The sequence below is a fragment of the Pygoscelis adeliae genome, unplaced genomic scaffold (genome assembly GCF_000699105.1).
Source record: "Pygoscelis adeliae isolate BGI_AS28 unplaced genomic scaffold, ASM69910v1 Scaffold50, whole genome shotgun sequence".
Lineage (NCBI taxonomy): Eukaryota > Metazoa > Chordata > Aves > Sphenisciformes > Spheniscidae > Pygoscelis > Pygoscelis adeliae.
This window is the reverse complement of record NW_008823963.1, coordinates 464714-490334: the sequence shown is the minus strand read 5'-3', so window position 1 is coordinate 490334 and position 25621 is coordinate 464714. Positions and strand designations below refer to the sequence as shown.

The window sequence follows — 25621 nt, the reverse complement described above, 5'->3', positions numbered from 1 at the left end:
GAACCTAGAAGAAGTTGTTCACTTTGGAGTTAAACATTTTTGTGCCAAAAGACTGATTTGTGAAGTGTGGTACTTACTAATATGAACATCTTGGAATTGGAGCTCTCAGAGGAAAATTAGTATCACAAATTTGTGTTTGGTATTTCGTTAGACTCTGCATTGTTATTTTGGTTTGTCATAGCTCTATCTACTAAACAAGGTACAGCAGATTTTAGATGTTTAAGTTGCTTTTTTTAATTTAATAACAAAATGTTTTTGTGTTAAGTAACAGTTTTTTGTTTTTCTTTGCAGCTTTCATCCAGTCGGATGGCATAATAGAAATGCTACGTTTTGATGAAGGAGACCTATTGCAGGTATGTAGTCAGAGTAAATCATCTGAACTAGCAATGTTTCATCTTTTTGATAGCTGCTTTTTGAAACTCATGGGTGAGTGGATTTTTGAAAATAAGCAAGCATCAAACTTAAGTAAATCCAACAAACTTTTGGGCCTTCTAGAGTTATTTTCAACAGTATGCTTTGATGTGTCCTGAGGTTCTGGTTCCCTGAACTTTTGTGTTGGGAAGCTGGTGGAGTTTACCACAGGTTCTGTCTGGCCTGTTTGTCCAGGCTTTTTTTCCTCAGAAAAACTGGGGGATGCTTTGTGTTTAAGACTCATCTTGATGTAGAGTTGGGGTGCAATTGGATAGCACGACTAGAGGAACTGGGAAGTGTTGCAAGATTCGCAAATGTAAAGGCAGCCCTTGGGACCAAGTTGCCACTGGGTTTAAAGAAAGTTCAAATTACTGCAGTGAGGTAATTGCTGTTGCAAATATGGATTTTTCAGGTATAATGTTGCCATTCTTGTCAGCTTTCTTTTGGTGTGAGTCAAAACAGATGAAAAGTTAACTTTAAAGAATACGTGCTAATATTTTGAGACCGTGGTAGTAGTTGGGATGAAAGACGTAGCAACATGGCTTGATACTTCAGAGCTACATAGTTCTGAAGTTTTATTGACTAGAATTTCATATGCATGCATCTTGTGGACTGCATTTATGTTGAGAATATCTTCGTTAAAATTCCTTGATGATGTTAATCCTGGTAGTTGAGAAGGAGGAGAGGAGAAAGAAGAAAGCAATTAATTGTTTTAATTATTAGAACACATGGCATGTGACTGTGTTTAACCTCATTAGTTACCAGGGCAGTGCTTGATTTACAACTTCTACCTCCTGTCTAGTGTAGAAGAGTCAACAATGTAAAAGCTGTATAGTTCTGGGATTGTGATAATAATATTTGTTTCAGATTTATGAAAGTGTTTTTTCTTTTTTCCCCCACCTACCTAAGTTGTTTGGGTTTTTTGTTTGTTGTTTGGGGTTTTTCCTTCTTCCACTGCTTGGTCCTTAATGTAAATCAAGAATAACTTATTACAGATCTTAAAATTATAATGCACAAGGATAAGATCCTTCAAAAGGATCTAAACTGGTGACAGAAAAGGTTGCAGTTAAAAACAAACAAATCCAACACCCCCCACCCCCCAAAAAAACCCCCCACCAAACAAGTAATCAAAAAAGCCCAGGTTTCTCATTAAACAGTTGTTTAGATGTCATGTGCTAAACACATTCTCATAATAGATATCTATGTAGGCTTATTTTTGGACATATAGAGAATAATGGTGGAAGTTTTCCATATAGTGGTTACAGTCTCAATTATTGCAGTTTTTGACTCAGAATATTTCTTCAACTTGCATGGATATACCACATCAGTATAAATATAAGAGAAAAAAATCACCAGGCTTTGTTTCTTTTCTTTTACATACTCTATTAGAATATATTTTGTTTGACAAGAGTGGTTTAATAAAAATGACGGATAGGTGTTGGCCCAAATTTTAAGATAAAAATGATGTAGTCGAATTCACTTATCTACATTTTAGGTGTTGTTTTTTACCAGGATCCTTTTTTTTTTTTTTAACTAATTAAAATTAGTCCTACAAATCTGAAATTATCTTATTTATTAATTTTAGCACTCTATTAATCACTGTCATTCTCTGGACTAGGAAGTAATGGTGCTGCTGTGAACCACCTCAATAATTCATATAAAGGTGGAAAAGTAAAATGGATTGTTAATCATTCCAACTTTATTGCAGGATGCAACAGAGACAGGAAAATTAGTTTAAATATTATGGTGGGACAAAGTCAAGCAATTCTGGATGTTGCACTATAAACTTCGCAGTGCTTTGGATTGCATTTGGCTGCCACTTATCCTAATACACTGCTGAATATTTGATTTAAAACAAAGCAAGAGAGGCAAAATTTCTAATAAATGGATTATATGTTTTATATTATGGTTGTGGCTCTTAAGCCAAAAATACCTACGTAAGTGAAACCAGTTCCTTTTAATCAGAATGATACAGCATGTTTTCTCTAGCTTACAATTTCTTTGGTTTTTTTCCCTGTAGATTTTAATATGGTGACCTCTTGTGACTACTTACTGCAATTAAAAAATAAAACCAAAGCAAACACATTGTTGTAAAAACAGATTTACATCTTGTGAACCACAGTTACTGAATTTTTAAACCTACTGTAATGTCGTTGAATGTTTCTCTTTAAGGCTTTCTGTAAGTTTTCACAAATGTTTGTGGATTGTAGGTCATCCATCATTACAGAACAAATACAATGATGTAGTAGTAACTCAGTATTGTCTAATGTTATGTCACCTTCAGGCGATTTTTGTGTGTAACAGCACTTGTTTTAGTAATTCCAAAATGAGTTGTACATTTTTGACAGCATTTTGTTTGCTCGTATAATTTGTATTTCACTGCGCTCTCCAGACACATTATTTTTCTTTAGTGTACTACCGCTTTACCGCTTATTCCCAGTTTTAGATTTGAGCTCTCCTTCAGTTAAACTTTGCCTTGTCAGTGTCAGGCCATCTCCTCCATGTGTCCTGATTATTTGAATCCTTGTCCAGACCTGACAGATGCTTCAGGTCCCTGACGATGATGTCATCTGCAAATATTAGGAGTGCTGAAATAAACTCCAACTGTTACTTTTAATAGATTATCCTTTCATGTTAAGCCAACGTACTGACTCACTTTTTGAGGACTTTATTCTGAAAAGTGAACAGTAAAGTAAAACTTATTTTTCAGAGCAAAGTTTTCATTTGCTTTTAGTTCATAAAGGACTGTTTCCCAGGTCATTCTATTTATTGTGAGAGCTCTTGCCTTGGGTATCTAATGTTTTCCTGCACAAGGTAGTTGGGCCGCTATTTTCCAGAGTGAGCAATCTTCTATTCTGACTAAGTGTTTGGAAAGTACTTCTGCTTATGTAGTAGTATTTTTAAAGTAGCATATTCCTACAATGAAAAAGGAAAATGGTAAGACTCTTCAGTCAAGTTTTCTTAACGGGAATCACTACACTACCCTTGCTGCAATAATCTTAAGTGTACGAAATGCTTTTTTACAGGCGAACTCCTAGAAATTATTTTACTGATACTTACTAGTTTGCAGAATAGCTAAAACAGGGGAAAAAGAAAACCTGTGTGGTTATACATACTTAATACGTATTCGCTGTCTTTGTTCATAAACTGCTGTAAACTGCTAGTCACAAAAGCTGGTAATGAGAATTACAATGGTCCTAAATGTCAAATAGGCAGAACCTTAACATGACTTGGTGTGGTGGCTTTGCAATGAGGAAGCTATGGGACTGAGTTACATGTGTGGGAATCAGCAATGCTGATCTCTTACTGGAGGAATTTTAGTGTTTTCTGCATGATCTGTTCTTCATTCCGTATGGCATGATAAAGAAGTATCTTAACAGAAGTGGCAACCATTTGCTTGTGGTATATCAGCAATAGTGTTTTCAGGGTGTAAAGTTTAAGTGTATTTTTTAATTACCTCAAATTTTCATACTGTTGACTTTTAAAAGGGTTTTGATATCATCTCCATTAATATCCATATAGCCAAACTGCTAAGATACAGACCACATAAGCGGGCAATAAAGTGGCTGGACCATTGACCTCAATGGGTGTACTCTACAGTACAAAGTTCAGCTGGCAGTCAGTTACCCATGATGGAGCTTGACACTGAGGACAATACTGCTTAGTGTCTTCATTAGCAGCCTGGATGATGGTATAGAGAGTATTCTCAGTAAGTTTGTGGATGCTACCAAATTGGGCGAAGCAGTTGATACACTGGAAGGCAAGGCTGCTATTCAGAGGGACTTTGGCAGGCTGTCAGGAACCTCATGACATTCAGATGAGGCAAATGCAAGTCCTGCACCTGGGAGAGAATGACCCTGTGTAACAGGACAAGGCTGGGCAGTGACTGGCTAGACAGCAGCACTATAGAAAAGACCTGGGGGGTGCTGGTAGGCAACAAGTTGAACATAAGATAGCCATGTGCCCTTGTAGCAAAGGCAGCTGCTAGCCGACTGAACTGTATGAACAAATGTGGAGCCAGAAGATAAGGGGTGTGATTTCCCCCCCCCGCCCACTTAAGCACTTGTGGGGCTGCAGCTGGAGTACTGTGTCCCGTCTGGGCTACCCAGTACAAGGAAGGCACTGACATACTGGAGCAAGCACAGCGGAGGGATACCAGGATGATCGGGGGCTGAAATGCTTCTCACATTAGGATGTGTTTCTTCAGCCTTTAGAAGAGAAGACCAAGGGGAAAACTAGTTGCTGTGGTCAGTGTAGAGTTGATGAGCCAGATTTTTCATTGTGCACAGTGGAAGGATGAGAGGCTTTGAACACAAATTTCAGCACGGGACATTCCAAACCCATGTAAGAAAAAAAGCTTTTAAACTTGAGGGTGATCAAACACTGGACCAGATTACTCACAGAAGTTGTAGAATTTGTGTTTTTGGAGATACTCAGGACTCGATGGCCCAAAGCTGCGAGCGACCTGTGCTAACTAGACCTCCCCTGAGCAAGGATTGACTAGATGGCCTCTGGAGCTTCCTTCCAATGTGTGTGATTTTATAAAAGAATACAAGCCATCTCAGTTCATTGCCATTGCTTGTGAGCAGCTGAAGTCCTGCTGCTGCTCAGAAAAAAATTGCAGTTTCTTCATCTTGTACAGGAAGAATTACCATCCCCAGGCTTTAGTTTAAAAATAATTAATTGATGCCCAGGAGTAAGTGACTGTTGCAAAACCAATGTCAATAGGATGTGTTGCATCAGCTAAAGTCAACTGATGTTTTTGTTTCCTTATGTGAGTTTGGGTCATGAAAGAGCGTGGCAAGAATAACTCAGTTCAGTCCACTTTCAGCTACCTTCCAGATTACACCATTCATTTTTTTTTGTTACCTTAAGCAAGATATTCATCATTAATTATGTTTCTTTTAATTATCCTACTTATTAACATAGAGCTCGTGAATGCAGCAATGAAAATTTAAGCTGCCATCTATGTATTGGTTTTGTAGCTGTCTTTCAACATTTAGTTGCAAGTAGCATGTAGCTCTTCTACAAGAAGGAACCAGCCTTACTATAGAGTATGTAAAATATTCATACAAAATTAAAACTGAGAGAGTCTTTTAAATTAGTGTGGATACTTTTGTGTAGGAATACAGAAAGCTTTGGTTGTTGAGAAATTTGGTAATGTTAAAGAAATGGATTTGGTGTCCAGAAACCTCAGGTCTTAAGAGGGCCTCCCTGTTCCACCCACTCCGCCCACGCCATCCTTGTTTAGGACTTCAGGGCTTTAATTCAGTTGCTGGAACATAGGTAACCAGTGCTATTTGAGATGCCCTGGGTTGTCCCGGCCCTCTACATGGACCTGGCAGATACGGCACAGGGCATAGGAGAAACTGTGTGCCCTTCTGGATGTCAGTCTGAGACCAGGCAGGTTGCCCTAGGACATTAATCTCAAGTAGCAGCAGATGTCTATGTTTAGATGACTGAATGTAGTGCTAGGTAATATGACCTCTTACCAAGAAGTGAAGAACAGCTATTATAACAAACTGGTGAGACGTTAAAATGAAACTTTTTTTTTGTTGGTTGGTTGTTTTTTTTGGTGGGATTTTTTGTTTTCTGGCTAAAGTTAACAACCATGGGTGTCTTTAGAGACAGCATTTAGACTGTAAGGTCTGTGGCTTGATTCTCCATGTGCACAAGATTGGTGTCTGGTACCATTCCACAACTGTACTGAGTGTAAGGTGTGCTGTCAGGTACAGATTCTCTGTGAAATCTTTCTTGAGGATATGAGCCTCTGGAGAGAAATTGTCGTAAGTCTTAAAACCGGTGCTGGCTGACTGCCTTCAAATCTTTTAACTCACTGTGTACAAGTTGTCTGAAGATCTTTATTCTGAAATCCCTTTGATTTATAGTTTAATCCTTCTAGAGTTATGTAAGAGATAAATTAAGGCATGCAACTGTTAGTAGCAACAGCCTAAATGCATGTGCTATCTTTAAATTAAAAAAAAAAAAAAATCATCTATCTCCAAGACTTGAAAGCAGCCTTTTGGGTAGAAGGATTATAAACCCCCAGTACTGGTGAAAGGGGTGATTTTTCCCTCTCCTGCTTCTTTTTCCCACTCAGTTGTATACTTCTACTGTTTCTTTTGTGCTAACCTTAGTTTTTGTTGTTAGGCAGTCAGTTGGATCAGGAAATTAACCCAACTGAATTTTTTTCCCCTGTAACAGCTTATTGTGTCTCTTGAAATATTAATAGTGTGCACATGCAGCCTCTATTACAGATGTATCCTTTACAGGAGAAAAAAATAAACTGTATTTATTAAAGAGCATAATTTTATTTCTCTTTACCTGATAACCCGGCAGTATTCAACAAAACCTATACTTTAGATAGTGGATTGATCTGGTACATGATTTTAGTTCTTGGCATTTATGTTTGACAGTTTTGTGCAGTCACACAGGAAAAATAGCATGCCAGACTGCAGTACAGTAGGTCCACAACTTTACTTGATGATCAAATTAAAAAAACCCAAACTTTAGAACATGCAACTGAACACATTTGCATGTTTTTGTTTACTGCACGACTCTAAAGATTGACGTGTAATAAAAATGAGTCGTAATTATAGAAACTGCCACATGAAATTTATTTTTGGTTTAGTTCCATGATGCTATGGTTGATGAGCTGCTGAAGTTGGTATGCTATTTCTTTGCTCTTGATTGACCCTGATTTAAAAAAACAAACAAACAAAAACCCTAAAAAAACCAAAACAAAAACGCACACAACAAAATACCCACAAAAACCCCAAACAAACCAAAAAGCAAACAACCCCCTGCTCAAAACACAAAAAGTGTTACTGAATTTGTCATTTTGCTTGTGTTTAACAGACATCTGAAAGCAAAAACCAGGCTTTTCCTTATAAGCATGAATCTTTGATGGATTTTTGCTCTTAAATATATTTCAGACATATGATGTCCTACCAAAATGACTTGTGATTTTAACTTTACGTGCAGATATTAGACTAATATTTTCATAACAAATCTGTAATTTCAGAACATAGGAGGGAAAACTTGAGTGTATGATCAGCCAGAGAATTTAACTCCCAACAGTTAACTACAGCCATGGTTATGTAATAGTTCACCTGTTGTCAATGACGTGTATTTTCGTTTGTTTCTGTATTTTTCTGGAGTTAAATTTGATCTCCACTGCCCTCTGTCTAAAAGTTGGTCTGGGTGGGGTCTTAGACTAAGACTATTATTAGGGGTATTGACTGCCAGTTATGATGCTTAAGAGAGTAGATACCAAACAACTTTCTCTACCGAATAATTTAAAATTTAATAGAACGTGCTCTCTTCTTAGAGCCAAAGCTAGTTGACAAGGATGGGACAGTGTTGGTAATGACTGTTTTGGTTGCCCTGTCATAGGATCTGAACCTGTTAGCTCCATCATCTGACTGCCAGGTAACTGCTGGTAATTTAATTATGTGCTCTAGTTATGTTTCTAAAGAAAAATCAATTACTGAAAGGAAGGTTGTGTTTAATTGTAGTGAATAATGCACTTTCAAGGACATTGGTAAGGAATACAGGGTGTTTATACATCTGTTAACTTCATAGGGTAAGTTTGGTTGTTGTCGTGGTTTAACCCCAGCCCTGCCCAGCTGCTCGCTCACTCCCCCCCAGTGGGATGGGGGAGAGAATCAGAAGGGTAAAAGTGAGAAAACCCGTGGGTTGAGATAAAGGCAGTTTAAGTAAAGCAAAAGCTGTGTGCACAAGCAAAGCAAAACAAGGAATTCATTCACTGCTTCCCATGGGCAGGCAGGTGTTCAGCCATCTCCAGGACAGCAGGGCTCCATCACGCGTAACGGTTACTTGGGAAGACAAACGCCATCACTCTGAATGTCCCCCCCTTCCTCCTTCTTCCCCCAGCTTTATATGCTGAGCATGACGTCGTATGGTGTGGGATATCCCTTTGGTCAGTTGGGGTCAGCTGTCCCGGCTGTGTCCTCTCCCCGCTTCTTGTGCACAGCTTCTTGTGCACCCCCAGCCTCCTCGCTGGTGGGGTGGGGTGAGAAGCAGAAAAGGCCTTGACTTCTGTGCAAGCACTGCTCAGCAGTAACGAAAACATCCCTGTATTATCAACACCATTTCCAGCACAAATCCAAAACACAGCCCCATACTAGCTGCTATGAAGAAAATTAACTCTACCCCAGCCAAAACCAGTACAGTTGTATAACAGTATTTCACAGGAACACTGTCTCAGCAATTTTTGGTTGTCTCCATCCAGTAGGCAGGAAAGTCAGTGGTGTGAATGCACAGCATGGAAGAATGGAACTGGTGAAACCAGGAGAAGAATGGCTTTAAATGACTGTGCTGTAGTAAAAAAAGAGAGGGATATATGTGTGGTAGGGAGGAACAGCAGATTATTTCAGTTAGTAGAGAAAGCACTTAAAATGGATTTGGGTCATTTTTTGGGTACATCTGCATTAATGATTGTGTTGCATAGATCTTCAGATCCAAAACTTCCTCGTCATCGACACTTGGAGCATACCACTTGCCACATGTGTCAGAGATGTGCAGAAAGCTCATAAATGCTGAGACTTATTGATCAATTTGTCTGTTAGATTGACAAATGGTAGCTGGCTGTGGTGAAGATCAGTGTGCCTCTCAGCTGCAGTCAAATAACTCAGGCTTTTTAGTCCTTGTAAGCAAGCACTAGTCTGTTTCTACTGAGTAGGCTGTGCAGCATCTCTTGCAGAGCCTTCAAATCCAGGTGTAGTCTGATGTGCTTTTAGAGAGAATGGGTACATCTGCAAGCTGTAAGCAATAGTAACATAGTTTAAAATAAAAAATGAAAAAGAAAATTGGAAAGGCAGATAGTGATTCATGGTTTTCAGATTTATGATAAAAAAGTAGATAATAAGAATAAGCATATGTAATTATAAGTAGCTGTTTGAAGCTTATTAAAACTACTTTTAAGATACTCAAGCAATATGTATTTTCTGCAGAGCTTATAAAATCATGCTGTTGTGAACTAGAGGAAATCACTGGCTTAATGTTTTGAGCAAGTGCTTGTACGAAGTGTTAAACCAGCTTTTAACAGCACAAGTCCTTTCTGGATGGAGAGAAAATATTTTTGGTTGTTTCACTTTGATTCCATTTCCTATCTATTTTTTAAGTTGAGAAATTAATGGGTAGCAGTTTAAAATGGGAAGTTTTGCTCTCACCTTTCCAGTCTGAGGAAAAATTAAGGTATGGAAGGCAGAGATTTGGTTTTTTCCGATTAAATTCTTCAGATTTCGGAGCTAGTCAATTAACTTGTTAGGCAGTACTTCCTGGGAAGTTTTAGATACAGAACATTTCGTATCTTAAGCATTCATGAATTAACTAAAACTGATTTTAAATTCCTGCTTTCTTCATTTTAATTGAATTTCTTTTACTATTCTGAAATAATTCACTACAGGTTATAAGTATTTACTTATATCTTACTATAGAAAATGGAGGGTGACATCAGAAATTAAGAAGCTGAACGAAAAGCTTTTCAGTATGTGAGTGGTATACATTAGCTAGGAAAACTTAATGGGAAGATTTGCAAGCCAATGTATTTTAATGAAAAATAAGAAATGCCCTGTTTTCCTAATTGCAGTACAAATGTAATACGTAAGTTTAAATGAAAACTTGCTGATTTTTAAATTATAATAAAATTGGCAATACAAAACAACTTACTTTGTCTCTTAGCATTCTGTTCAGTGAGGAAAAACCGCACTGATCATGCTGTACTGCAAAGCGTAATTTCACGTGAACCCCTTCCTCCTGCAATGTTCCTTTAGCAAGGCCGTCTGCCCCTCTATTTCAGAGGTTTTAGAACAAAAAAGCTAATTGATGTTCTGCCTACACATTTAAAATTGCAAATAAATCCTCAAGTTACAAACAGATTAGCTTTGTTTTACAATGGTAAACAATACACTTCCACCTTTCTTTAGTTTGATACAAATTGCAGGGTCAATAAACCAAATAATTTCATTTTAAATCTGAAGCACTACTTAGATTTACAGTCCAGAATTGATCCTTGGCGTGAATCAAACATTAGTGTTTGTGGACTAAATGATTTAATAGTAGTAATTATAAAATTCCAAAGAAGTGTCTCCAAAAAGCAAAATAAAATACAGATTCTTTTAGTAGAGGATTTTTTAAGTAAAGATAACTTTAAAAATTATGTTAATAAAAAATACTTTCATCTTAGGAAAAACAAGGAAAGAAAGTGTAATTTGTAGTTGAAATAGAAATCGGTGAAGTGCCCAGCCAAGGGACTTGATTTTAGTTCTGAAATAAGATATGAAAAATTCGCTTTCCCCTTGCAAACAAATGACATCCTTATACTAGAGGTGAACTATGTCAGGTGAGCCAAGGTGCACCCTAGACTTTATCAGACCTGTAAGCTTTCTTCTGGCTCCCAGATGATAAATATTCATCTTGGCCATGAATTGCCTTTAAGAGAAGGACTGAAATCCTCAATTTGATCCCCAAATCTTATGGGAAGACAGAAGTTTTCAGAGTCAGCTACATTTTAACTTTAGCTGTATCAGGAGGACATTCTGTACGCAGCCTTCTAAACCAGTTGGGATTTCTTAGACAAGGGTAAACTAGTTGGAATTTCCTAGACAACCTAACTTCCTTGTTTTCAGATAATTAACCGTAATGTCCAGCAGAGCGATAGTAAAGGTATGAATAATAGAGGCTGGAAGATCATTAGCAGGGAAGGAGATGAAGTTTCCTAATCAGATGGAGATTATAGCATTCTTTGTTTTCTAGTTCGTTAAATTACACCAGTGAGATAATTGCTTGACTGTTATTTGTTTTATATGCTTTTCTTTGTAATTTATTTCTTACATCTATGCTAGGTTTTTCATTTGCTCCCTACAATGTTATAATTTCCTGGACTTTTTTCCTCCTCTCAATTTTTTAGTTGTTAAATTGCTGCTTGTCTTATAGTTTGTAGGAGTTCTACCACTGGAACTGACTGCAGTTCTTGTTCAGGGCCAAACAGTCTTTCGGTAGCAGCTTAATTTCTTTAAGTAATTAATTGGAAAAAACCAATTTGCATTTCTGCTCCAGATCAGAATTTCTCCTTTTGTCTTTCAAGATCAAAGATCTGATCTACTAACTTGTTACAGTTGCTGGGGTTTTTTCCCCGCAGGAAGTATAATGCTGTCAGTGTCTTAAATTTAAAATATTTTTTTTCTTTTACAGACTGAGACAACTATAGGCCTCAGTTCATATCAACAGAAAAGGTAAGCATGATTTTCTACAAGTTTAATACAGCCATCCTATTGCGAGATTTGTGATACTTTTCATAAGAATAATGAAGTTTTATTGTAGACAAGATCAAATACAAATCTTGTAGTTTTTCAATTATTTGTCTCATACAGAGGAAATTTAAACTAAAGTATAAAACAATTTTTGATATTGGACAGCTAAGTCACTTCACATATGAAATAAGAAATGGAAGGATTCTTTAATTCACTTTGTAATGTATACCACAGAGTAATTCTGTGTAAATAGAGGGGATAAACTGAGACTCTGCTTGTAGATTTTTTTTTTTTTAAATCATTTTACTGAAGTTTTATTGAGAAAGGAGTGGGTTTGTTTACCTGCTTGGGTCCTTTTGAAGAAAAACTTTATGATGTTACTTGCGACAGATTCTTCCCCACCCCCTTGTCCGTCTGTCCCATGTCCCTCCTGAAGACGTAATCTGTTACCGAAGAACTTTGCATGTATAGTATAAGAGGAGAAGTGGCCTCTTTTTTTCTCTGGTCCCTAGTTTTTCTCTGGAGACTCCTCAAATATTCCTGTGTATTTAATGAGTACATTGAACAGTAATAATGAAGCCTGTTTCTTACACAATCGCATTCAACAAACTGTGATGTAAAGTATAGCTTATTTTCAGTAAATACAGCTAGATTTTTTTTCGCGGGCTGTTTCCAGTTCCTTCCCAGGAAGTCTTGTAAAAGGACTATTATTTTTTCATTTCAGATGAGTATATGAAAAGTTCTTATTTTACTATGTATATAGTTGCTTAAACATGAGTTTAAGAGCATTCTTTTTGCAACAAGTTTTGAAAAATCTCTGGAAAAAAGCAACGTTTTTCATTTTATACTTAAAAGCTTTGATCCTATTTGTATCACTTGCCACCAGTCTCTGCTGCCTTCTGATTAGATACAGACCTAAATCTTGCAATGTAAAGCTCCTGAATTGTATGAAAATACTGTAGACTTTGGCTTACCTTGTACTAGGTTTCTAAGTATACTTGGAATTCAGGGTTTCAGGGGTAAAGTGAATTTGAAGGTGCTGAAGAATCTTATGAGGATGTGGCAGGTCTTGCACTCCACATGAAATTAAAACATAAATTCACATTAACTTTATTGTGATAATGCAAAAGAGGAGAGTTAATATTATGTACTGAAATAAGACAGTTACTTCATATTTTGGTCTGAAGCTCGAGGCAATTTTTGTATTATGGTAATGTGAATTTTGTCAAACTTGTATTATACAAACTTCTCATTTACTTTTTAATTTGAAAAGTTTAGCTTAGTCATTCTGCATAAAACTTGAAAACTTGTGGTGCTGTACTTTCCCTGAATCTGTGTTCCTTCCCCTTCCCCAGCAATGGAGGCTCCTCTCTGCCCTTCAGGACTTCTGCCCATTTATTTCTCATCTATGAAGTCTCTCAAACTTTCTACCTGGTGCTTTTACTAAACTATTTGTTTTCTATTTGTCTGTTAATATTGGATTAAGCAAGCAGAATATGCATTTCACTAAACTGCTCCCATAAATAATCACTTCCAAAGGTGTGTTCAGTACTGGTTTCTCTGTTAACCACTTACACATACAATATATGCAGCTCCATGTGTGTAACTGTACTGTGATAGGAGAATGAATTACCACATGTAAAGTTACCATGCATTTAGAGTTACTTGAATTTAACTTTCCTGGTTGCTGTAATCATACAAATCATAACATTTTGTGATAAAATAGTTTTTTAAAGAACAAATTAAAATCATACGCTTTAAATTATTTGTTTACTAGGGGGTTTCCTCATTTTGCTATCTTAAACTGCTTGTGTGAAGCCCTGTGCTCATTACCCTGTAGTGGACTCAGACTTTGCACAGCAGTAAAAGACTCTCTTAAATTTCATTATTGAACTTCTCTTGTATATTGAAAGATAAATAAGGCGATCCTTAATGCTTCCGGAAGAACACAATCAAAGCAAATAGGTTAGAGAGCAGTATAACTAATGTTAACTTCCAAAACTTCCATTTCCGTAAGCCAAGTAGCTTAAGCTAAGTGATCATTGTGTTCTTCCCTGTCATGGTTTGTAATATTAAATCAACTGGACTTCTGGTCATTCATAACTCACAAACAACATGAGTGGTTTAAGATGCTAGTACCCCAGTTGTTTACCTGTCCTTCCTGCCAAGAATTTTCTCTCCTGTGACAGAAAGTGAATATGTGTGCTTGTGTCTCAGCTGCTGCAGTTTGTGGTCCAGTAACTTGCTTTACCCTGCCAGCGATGATGGAATGTACACGGATTGTGAACTGGAGCTGTTGTGCTGTGGATATTTGTCACATTCTTCCACGAGCTGTTAGGGGATTGCAAAATGGTAGGGATCACAGTGGTGGACAGGAACTTAAACAGCTGTAGCTATGCGCTGCAGTATGTTAGTCAGATTGCAAGTGTGAAAACATGAATTTAGGAATGACAATTGAACTTCTGAGAACCATGATTAGTGTATTTTATGTCTTGGGTAGAGTCACACTTTATGGAGGTAGTTTAAATGGAATAGTATCTTCTTTAAATCATTGAGTCTCAGTGGCAGAAACAAGTTGCCTTTATTGGGACCTAGGGATTGTGTGCAATTTTTTTGTCTCCCAGGAATCAACTGAATTTGGTGGTCCTTGAGAATGAGACTGAAGCCATGGATTAGATACGCTTCCAGGATTTTTTATTTTAATTTCTCATCTAAGAAGATTGCTTTCTGTGTTTGAAATTTCAGTGTTCTAGAGTGTGTTCTAATACAATACCAGTTTACAGATTTGAAAAATCTCCAGGTTTGCCAGGAGAAATAGTCCATTCCACTTCGGAGAACTGGCCTATTTGGGGTTCAATCACAATGTGATAAAGATCTGCATCGCAAACTCTTCGATGCCATATTACAAAGTAAATACCCAATTTGCTGTCTGTCTGTTTCTCTCTGTCGTTACTGGTTTTACATGGATCTTTTTCAAGTATTTTTCTAGGTGATTTTTTTTCAATGGCATTGCTGAAAAATCTAGGCTTCTGGTCCACATGCTTAACTTCTCTAGATGACTTGTCTTTCATTGTCCTTATTAGAGATTATAATATCTCCTTCTTGGTATAGCTTGTAGATATTTCTTCCCTATCTATACAGTTTATTCAGTTCTTTGATCTGCTTTTTAACACTAATTAGAAGGAGGGAAACGAACTAGATGTTTGATTTGTTTTGTTCTTGCCCATGGTCAGGTTACAGTGCATCTACTCAAGCTTCTCCCTGTTCTTTCCCCACCCTTTCCCTAGACAAGCCCCTCAGGAAGTGTTAGCTTTGAAGTTTAAAATCTGATATCATGAGTATGTTTTCCTGATACAGGGTTAATGTTGGCATAACTGAGCCGACCACTAGCTGGGTGTAGTTCGTGAAAAACTTTTGTTGCTAGTCTTTTTATTCATCTGCACTCACAGAGCGGCTACTGCCAGATACCAAAGTGGTCAAATGTTTCGTGGGAGTTCACTTTCTCACTGAGGCTGTGTTTAATACCCATATTTCTGAAATAATTTTAACTATAGAAGTTTAAATACATTTTCTGATATATGCAGCTCAGCCTTATTTTTAAATATTAACAAGTCATGGATGCGCTCAGGTTACTTTTTTAGCCAAAAATGTTCTGTCTTTGAGGTGGCTTTTTCAAGGACGTTCTGGCACAAAAAGTACCTACTGTGAGGTATTTGCCTATTTGTTGTTTTAAAAATTCACGTGGTTATTTTTGGACGCACTTTCATTTTATTTTGTGGTAAGGGAAATAAAAAAGTAGTGTCTTTCTAAGAGTTTGTGTTGCTAAATAAAATCATGAGATCTCTTGCTATTTGATGGTTTAATGCTGTTGTCTTTATTTCTTGACGATTTATGGCACAGGAGAGGAGATAAAACCCTTAAAACAACTGGTAAAATAATGTGGGAGAAATACATGTAGAGTAATGCTTAGATTTGAATTTTTCACAGTAGCAATTAAAGATGGTACAGATAAGATTCCACAGAGCACAGACCTCCTCCAGAAATCCCAGAACAACTAGAAGGGTAAAGTGAGGATACAGAGAAACAGTTACTGCCCAATTTTGCAGAAATCTTTAAATACTATATTTGACAAGCATTCTCTTCATCTCCAAGTGCAGAGATGTGCACGATTATTTAAAATTATGAGTGCCTAGTACACTGTGATAAACAGCAAAACATTATAGAAGTGCTGCAGAATGTCCTTAGATGGAAGAAAATTGTGTCCTAAGCACAGATGGACGTCCATATCACCTACAGTCTTTCCAGGCATTGATATTTTGACCATCTTTATAACTGCACCTGTGACTAACCTTATTGAGACATGAAGTTGCACTTCTGTGAATCGCATCTGGTAGTAGGTTGCTTCTGGGTAGTAGCAGTACAGTAGTTATTTTAGTAGTTGAGGTAAATGCCCTCTCACTTGGATGGCAGAGTGGATGGTATGGCGAGGGTAATGATCGTGTCAGGGACTGCATGTAGTTCACTCTCAAGTCTCATTTTTAAAATGAAAATTCTTGCAGAAGGGGAAAAAGTGTTCGACCATCTTAAATCATCGCCAAGAACTAGTCATTCCTGAAACTTCATAGGTTCGGATGACTCCTGGCCAATTCTTGGTCTGCTGGAGCTTGTCGGCAGATGTCAGTAGTCCTCTCTTTCAGATGCATCTTTTCCTTTTCATGTTCTTCTTGACTTTGAAGGTTTGAGGGAAAGAAAAGTGTTTAAATTCTGATATAAGACCGGGAGCCATAGCTCTACATGCATACAATAGTAATTAACTTAAATGTCATTATGCTGTAAAGTTGCCCTACCCATGGGTGTATCCAGCCTTCAGTGAGCAAGTGCCCAGCAGAGCAGACATTATCATCATTTTCTAAGTCTGCTGCAAGTTGACTCATGCTGGGCCTTTCAGTAGGCAAAATTTGGGAATTCCAATATTGCTTGTTCCCATTTGAATCTTATTACAGTTGTTAACTTTTATTATAATAGTTGGCATTCATTATGATGTAGCTGCCTTTACCAAACTTCAGCCATTTAAAAATTCTGTGTTGTCTAAATGGCTATCGAGGACAATATAGCTATGCAGTCTGAGAAAATGTTGCTTAAACTTTTCATGTATGTGGAGAATTGTGTATGTCCTGGTTGTTTAAGTTAGGTCAAGTTACTCTTGACTGTATTTTCAATGCATTTGAAATAAAGATCTTCATTATCACTTTTGTAAATACTTCTGATAACTTTTCTATAAAAGGAATTGATATGTCCTTTTACCAATAATAACCGATAAAAAAAGAGGTGTTGGCTGATTGTTCAGAGTTTTGAAAGTGGAAGAAATTGACAGAACTATTTTAAAAATCATTATTGAAGAGTGGTAGTTTCTGTTTAGTGTTATCTTGACAACAGAGGTACATGAGCTTTTTGTCCTTTTCAGTTTAAAAATGCACTCAATGTTTTTTAAAATTGGACCATAAACTTTGAAAAGTGAGATGATCACTTTGAAGGCTTATTATCAACTTGTTTTATGCTTTCAAAATATCACTGCTAATGTAATTTTCTAACTTTATTCTCTTATGTTCAGTGCCTCTGTAAACTTCATTTTGTTGAGCACTTGTTCCACGAGGTTTGATTTTAACCTGAGAAGGTATATCCAAGCTTGCTCTCATTCAACAACTGTAATGAGTCACAGTAGCACTTAATAGCAGCAAGAATTGTAATTTTCTGTAGATTTCAATACAGTTCTTCCTGTTAGTGTTTCTTACACCTTCGCTTCTATTGTTTTGTGATCTATACATGTGATCTATCATTTTGTGATCTATCACACATGTATACACTAAAGCTGACTACTATGCCTACTCTTGCCCCAATAGTGTTTTATTATGTGGATAAAGCTATTTTTAACGACTAAGCTGTAAGTAGTATTGAAGATGCTTTAACATCCAAACTTAGAGAGCTATAAATCGATCAGCATGAATAGATCTCCCTATTACACATGTATTATACTTGAAGTGTGAAGATTCAGTTGTGGAGTACTGGAGTGAGTCATTGAGACACTGTATTTTAATTTAAAAAAGCTGTTGATTTGTTACGCTGTTGTCGTTGCCCAGATCTGTGCTATTGGAGAATACAGTTAAGATTTCATACCCTATTCTTAAATTTTTACTCCTGTAAATAGCTTTTTGTTGAAGTGGTTCTGGAGTATGGAAAGACATCTGAATTTGGTCAACAGTTGGTTTTCCTGGAAGTATGCTGGATGGAATTAGATTGATTGAGTTCAAGGCCTCAGTTTTCATAAGGCGAGCCACATGTGCCTGTCCAAGGGCATCTTCCATTTCCTGGCTTCTCCCTCTGTTGAGGCGGAACTGGGTGGTTCTGCTGCCCTGGCTGGGTTTGTGGAGCAGCTTTGCTTACCCAGGACACGTGGCTGCAGCTCTGTCTTTGGGCGTCTAGGATTGATACAAAGTCAGAAAACAAGGATCTAAAACAAGAGCGTTATTTTAATATCAGTAACAAAAGCATTTAAAGAAAAAAGAAAGCCATTGGTCTTGAGCCATGCAGGAGCCATTGATCTTGAGCCATTTTTTAGCCTTCCCTGCTTATTTCTTTTACATTATTGTCTCCCTGTTTTATGTTGTATGAATATGACTTTTACTCAGCCCAAAATAAAGTGTTACTGAATTGCAGAGATGCTTAAATGTGGTTACAGTCACATCACTCTGAATAAGAAAATGTTTCAGTCAATGAAACTGTTTTGTATTTTTTCTTGTAACTTACGTTGTGGGTTATTGATTGTGCTCTATATAACTATACTGGTAAAATAAGCAGTAGTAGAAAATGTTTCCAGATACTGTTCTATCTTCGCTGCTTTGTTTGAGTGGTATTTAAGTTTTAGTCTTCATGTAGCTTTCTCCTAAAGAGTTCCTAGAGGGCGGTTAGTATAGGCAAAGTTAAGGAATGTTTCTAGAGCAGAGTCGCTGTCTTCTGGAGATTTTGGGGTTTTAACAGTATAGACACAGGCTGTTTTCTCCCATGTGGTGGCAGTACCATCAAATGGGTCCAAGATAGTTTATGTACTAGTATAGATGTAGCTAGAGAAACTCATGATGTGTATGTAAATTACTGTTATACATTGAGGAGGATGTTTGGATATTGCTATTAAAGATGATATGAACCTATTTAGCTTACTGTTTCACTTAGCCATCACTATATAGAGGAAAACTAACACTTCAATTATGTCCATTTCCAAGATATGTACTCTTGCATAGTCTTTCTTGGAGACACCACATAATCATGTAAGTGGCTGGTAAAATTACGGTGTTCTGACTGGATAAGTTTGTCAGGCTGTTTCTTCTTTTGAATTAATTGCTCCATTATTAGTATTAATTAACATTTTGCTAAGAAAGGGCAATTTGAGGTGGGAAGAGAGCAAAAATATATCATTTAACAGTATCTCTTACAGCATTTTAATTTTTCTTGCAGTGTATCCCTATATCGGGGAAATTGCAGACCTCTCCGGTTTGAGCCACCAATGCTGGATTTCCATGAACAGTAAGTTGAAAGGTCTTTTGATCTGTTTAATTAGACAAATAGAAAAAAAAAACATCTCAAGAGCATTTAAAACTGATGGAGAAGGTTGTATACATAAATGGCATTGATAGATTGTCTGTAAGTGTAGTTAACCTACTTGTTCCAGAGAGCTGGTGTACTCGGTCTAAACATCATGTAGTGACATAACAGCTGGCATAGTTTTGGTAGTGTAGGTACTTGTACTTACTTCTTAGGTACTTGTGCAGCTGCTCTGCAGAGTGGAAACAGTTTTAAGTCTAGAACTTAATGTACTGAGGTGAGATTACCTTTCTGCTTGTATATAATCCACATCAGAGAGCATCTACTCTAGCATGTCCATTTTACTATTGCTTTAGCGGCAAAAAAACTTTGTCAGTGGATCTGCAGTTATTAGAACAGTAATGTAGAGTTCTGAAAATACAGCCTCAAGGAGAACAGCCTCCAGGAACCTAGCTCCATGCTCCACCTTGCAGCTGGTTGCTGTTTCGATGCTCAGTGGCTGAATGTACTGGTTTACAGCAAACATATCTGTGACTTCTCCAAAAGATAAAAGAAAGGGAGGAGGAAGAAAGTCTAACAATTTCAACAATGTACCTGTTTGTAATCAGTTCCTCTGAGAACTACTTCAGTCTTAACTTTTCTTACCAGTAACTGGTTACTATGTATAGGTAGCTACAATCGTTCTGCTTGTTAACAGTCAAAATCAGTTCTGGAGTTGGTGTACATGGATGCAGCCTCTGTGCATGATTGATACTTTGATGCAATGTGAACTGCAGGGAGGACATTTCAAACATATTTTGTTAATAGTTCAACCTGGGAGAAAGAAAACAGCCCAGGTGTGCCTTAGCGCAGTATTGCTTCCCCCATCCTCAGCCAGCACTGCTGCTGGATGAAAGGCTGCTTTATTTACAGATAGGCCACAGATTAGTAATAAAAATATAGTACTCCTTGTCTGTAGGAAAGACAATTGTACAGTATGGTGACTACAGAGATGTGCAAGGAAGGTCCTGTGTATTGACATGGTGTATACTTCTGTGTTTCTGAAAGGAGAGAAGCTGTAACTGTATATTGTTTGCACAGAGTAGTTTTCCAGAAACAACCTTTATACAAAAAACCAAACGTAATGCCACTAAATAGCAAAGCTGTATGAAAATGTCTCATTTTACAGAATTTATTTGTGCTCAGTCTAACAAAATTGTAACTTTTACTTCTGAGTAAAGACATAATAAATCACTCTGTCCCCTCTTACTCCTTCAGAATTTCAGAATCTCTAGCCTGTGATGTTGTGTGGTTTTGTTGTTTTGGTTTTTGTAATGTCAGTAACTGGTCCTAGGTAAGAGGGTATTGAGCTTCTAAACTGAATAGTAAAATACCTAGTGGTAAGCCCTGCTCTACTGCATCTCTGCCATAACAAAATCAGGTTATAGTTAACAAATTATACTGGTAAGTGCAGTACAAACTCAAACTTGTAGAGCAGTTTGCTCTTTGTTACTTACTGTAAACTTACCTATTGATTGGTTTTAAGTGATTTTTCTCTTAAAATTGTAAAAGTTTTCAGTTCATAGTAATTACAGAATTTGACATTTGAAATGTATTTTATACACCTTTTTCTAATATGAATAAAGTGTTTTGTTGATGGGCTCTGAAATATCTTGCTTTTAAAGGTCCTCTATAGTTTGCATGCTTATCTGAAGAAAACTACATGTGCTTCTTTGCTTTGTGGATTTCCAAAGATGCTTTTGTTTGTTTGGTTGGTTTCTGTTTTTTGTTTTCCTTGGTAAAAATAGATCCTAGACAGTATCATAAATACTTTAAGCTGTTCATTATATTTTGGCTTTTTATGTAAGCTGTTCTTGTCAGAGCTGGAAGCATTGAAGAAATAGTGTAGATCTAGCATACTGTTAAAGTAGTGCAAATCTCTTACTTAAGAAGTGCTCTGCAGAATAAATGCAGAACTGCACTGGGGGATCGCTGCCTTCTATCAGTTAAAATAGGGAACCTATGTGTTAGATCTTGGTTCATTATGTGTTCTGTTTTTTGTTTTGTGGTTTTGTTTTTTTATTCCTAACAATATATGATAATTAATATATCTGTTGTAGTTTCGGTCATAATCTCAGGCAGAAATTGTCTTCTGATTTATTAAAAGTTCAGTAAGATGTTAAAAATGGTTTTAGAAAAGGTTTAGATATGGAGCCCCAAAGTTCAGTTTAAAATCTGTACTTAGGCATTTAAATAAAACTGAACCAACTCTGAGAAATGCTGAGTAACTCAACCTTATGGTGGGAACAAACTGCAGGTGCCAAGCACCTTGGAAGTCACATAATGCAGATTTAAGCTTTTGGCTTTTTTGCCTTTTAACATAGACAGGGTTTTCACATTCAAATTCTGGCTTTTCTTTCTTTGTTAATAATGGATTTTAGGAAAGGCATAAAATGTGTATTTAGTTTCTAAATAAGTATTGTACCTAAATGGTGTTTTGTTAATAGGTAGCATGTAGCATTTAGTAGAGCAAGCTTGTTCAAAGTTCATGTTTATGCTGAGCTATCAACACATATCATTCCTAGGCTAAAGTAGGTTGCAATATTTCATTTCAGTTGTAAGATAGCCCATTCTTCCTGTGACATTTTTGGTCTGCTAAGTGTGTGGGTTTAATCAGATGTTTCAAAAACATGCCAACTTGAGCAGGAATAATATTTATTAAAAGTTATTTTATCTAGGGATCTCAGAAAATCAAAATCAGTATTAAGTTGATAAATAGGTACTGTAGACATACTTCCTGTGTTTCACCTGGCGATGAGATTGCAGTGGCCTTATACTTCTGTTTTATAACAGTTGGGGTTTTTTAATGCTATTTTAATATAAAATAAACACTACTGTATTCTACCACTTTGAACGTAGTCCAGGTAATCTCACATTTATCAAAGGAAATGTATGCTGTGTATTAGGATATGCAAATCTTCAGCTCACTTGAAGAGATCCCAAATGTTCTCTGTATGCATTAAGCCTCTGGGAATGGGGTGGAACTGAGACAGGTTCTCCCATATCACTGCTCCAGGGGACTGCTTGGACTAAGCGGAATACTCATTTGGTTATTTAATGTGAAAGCCTCCTGCTTGTGTTTCTGAAGCAACACCAGTCTTCCTCTGGAACAAATTCTGCAACATGTTGGATATCAGAGATTTGAGGCTTTAAAGAAAACAAACAAGCAAAAAAACCTCCACCCAAAACCAATTCCACAACTAGCTGCCTTTGTTCTTAGCTGCGTTCTGTGCCTTGTAATCTATCTTTTAATCTGTTACTCTCCCCTGTTGTTAAATGGGAATGGAATAATCGAGGCGTTCTAACATACAAACAGTAACCATTACGTTGTCTTCCATAGCTTTGGGAGTTGGTTGCTCAGAGGCTATTTTGGCAGAACAGTCATTACCTATATGGCTTTCTGTGTTTGAGAGAAGTCTTCATATTAAAGCTCTTGCTAGGTGGCCCATCTGGGTGAAGACTGAAGAATACTGTTGCAGGGCAGTTTATATTCAGTTCTTGCACCTGCTTTGTGGGAGAACTTGAATCTTCATAGATCTTGATACATTGCCTTCATCTGTGTTAATTCAGGTCTGACTATATAAAAAGTAAAGCTTGTAAGTTCTTCGCAATTAAATTTTTAGTAGAAGTCACTTTTGGTAATGGAGCACTTGGGTATAGAGTATTTTAGGATACTAACACAACATAAGCTAGAACTCCTTATCATCAAAATTTTAAAATGTGGAATTATTTTAAAGATGAAGCTGACATCTTACCCTTGCTTCATAGAAATGATTGGTAATGTATGAAATGACACTTTTAGCAGAAGTAATATTTTAATCCTTGATCAACATATGCTTTTGTGGTGAATGGAGGTTCTTGCTTCACTCAATGTGAGCAAGGTCCCATTCTCTGGACAAAGTTTTCCCATTGGTAGGACAGTATTCTGAAAATCTGTCTTCCGGTTTTCTATTGATAAACAATCTTGCTTTGCATTTCCTTTCAAATGTTTTCCTTAGGGGTTTTTTTGTACTGTTTTCGTGTTTCTTGTTTGTGAGCTCTAGTATTTGGCAGGATATTCTATGAAAGCTTGAGCTGGCCTTGAAAGCAATTGCTTGGTAGTGTTCAAATATTTGAGACCTTCTTGCAGGTCTTGAGACCTTATGTTACTTGAAGTAATATAAGAGGGTGAGAAGTTTAGCAAATTGGTCTATTTTCTTCAAGAACTCTAATCTCTTTACAGGAAATAGTGGAGAATTTTAGCAACTAGAAAACTAGCGATTTGGATAATTCTCTTACATTTTAAACAAGTACATTTACAAACAGTGAAGGGACCTGTAAGGTACCTATAATGTGCAGCCGAATGTTTACACAGTACATTTGATACACTCCTAATGTGTGAGAGTTTGAGATCTGTTGGAATTTTCAAAAAATGTTGCAAAATGAAATTTTCATTTCACTTGGAGTTTTTTAAATGTAAGAAACTGTTGACAGTAAATTGACATTTAGTCCAGATCTACCTCTGTTTTTGTTCGCGTATCATGCTAGACTGCAAAATGCTGCCAAAGCAAATAATAGTTTATTACACTCTTAGATTCATTCAAATCACAGTTGGTGACATGATTGGATAAGACTCTACTACTGGTGACTTGTATAAGGGGTTTTGCTAACTGTTTGGAAAAGGTATGATTTGTTGTATGGGATCTAAGTCAGATTCCTAACATAAAATGGGGTGTTTGCTCCATTCAGTATGTTACATGGACACTAACTTTTTGTCAAGTACAATATAAAAGAACTTTCTTGATTTGTTAAAAGCCAGTGAAATCTGGAAGCTGATTGGTCTCTAGGCTAGTACATATAGAAAAACAAAACCTTTCTGTTTTCTTTTGCTTTTCCACATTAGAGACGCATTTGCATTCTCAAACTTAGGTGCTTCACTTACTCTGACTTCAGTTAAAGAAGCAACTTGCCTGTGTTACTCAACCAGTGATGCATACAAATTAATGTGAAACGGGAAGAATGCTCTAGTCACTAGTTCTCTAGTCTTGTACATCATGCAGGCTTCCTTCACGTAAGGAATTAGCATTTTCTTCAGAATGGGGTACAAAAGGTATTCCCCTTCAGTCTCTAGAGGTAACCTTGTAAGACCAGCTTGTTTCATTTCATTAGAAGTGGCTGGATACATTACAAGTCAACACCCAAGTTCTTACTGTTGGAGCTCACTCTCTCTGATCTTCTGACTGGAGAACCATCTGCATTGGTTCAGGAAGTTCCCAAGCTGCATATATTTAGAGGCTAGGAGAGTTTTCTGGGCACCTGACTTTCTATGCTTTCCACATTATTACACTTTTGCCTTCTAGGCATCTGCTATTCATTCCTGTCTGACACAGGACGCTGCTTTAACCCATGTGAAACTTTTGATATGCTGTGCAACAACTGGTCTTACAGTTGTTTCAGCAGTTGCCAAAGACGCTAAAAGAAAAAAATACTTAGGGGAAAACATATTTGTTAAACTCTCAAATTCATGAGGAATGTAACTGAATTGAATCTTGAGTATATTTATCTATATTCCCAACATTCCAAAATCTAAGCAGAAACCTTTTGGTTGACTTCAGTTCCCTCTCCAGTTTTATCAGAAAGAATAAGAGATGGAAGAGGAGGAATGTATCTGCTGAATTTATATCCTTTGCTTTTCAGTAATACATTTGTATCAGTTTCATAAATAAAGCGAGCATTTTACAGAGGTGTCTAAACTATATGCAGTAAGAAAAAATGTAATTACTCTTTTAAAAGGGCATTTTCTCAATCCATATTTGCTTCACAGTAAGTAGCTAGATATTTTTGCAAGTTAAGTTTGAGCCAATAACGCAAGGACTCGTCTCCCCAACTTTTTGCAGGAGCTGGTTTCCTTTGTTAAAAGAATCTACCTCTTGATCGCTAGAGCAGCAATGAATTCCATTACAAGGACATGCTTACAGTACAATGCAGATACTAACTCAGACTTTGGAAAGAGTTGAGTCACAGCAGTAAAGAACGTGAATGCAGGCTTCTTTACCCATTTGAACAAGCACCTCACCCTTGTTAATGACCGTCTTCTCATCTAGGTTGTGGTATCTGTGGCGATGATACGGTTGAGTGTTTATGGGTAAGGATGAGGAGGAAGGCCAACGAGGCAGATATCCTGCTGGGAGTCTGTTATAGACCACCCAACCAGGATGAAGGGGCGGATGAAGCATTCTACAGGCAGCTGGCAGAAGTCTCACAATTGCTAGCCCTTGTTCTTGTGGGGGACTTCAACTTCCTGGACATCTGCTGGAAAT

The 25621-nt window shown here is 37.0% G+C and overlaps 1 protein-coding gene across 1 annotated transcript in view; it reads left to right on the top strand.

The window, feature by feature from the left end:
* Positions 1-5847: 5847 nt before the first annotated feature.
* The window catches only part of TMEM131 (transmembrane protein 131), a 78603-nt gene continuing 58829 nt past the window's right edge, over positions 5848-25621 (top strand). Inside the window, 3 exon segments of the mRNA XM_009323751.1 lie at positions 5848-5936; positions 11629-11669; positions 19197-19265. Of these exon segments, the coding sequence (XP_009322026.1) occupies positions 5892-5936; positions 11629-11669; positions 19197-19265 (155 nt within the window). The 5' untranslated portion in view covers positions 5848-5891.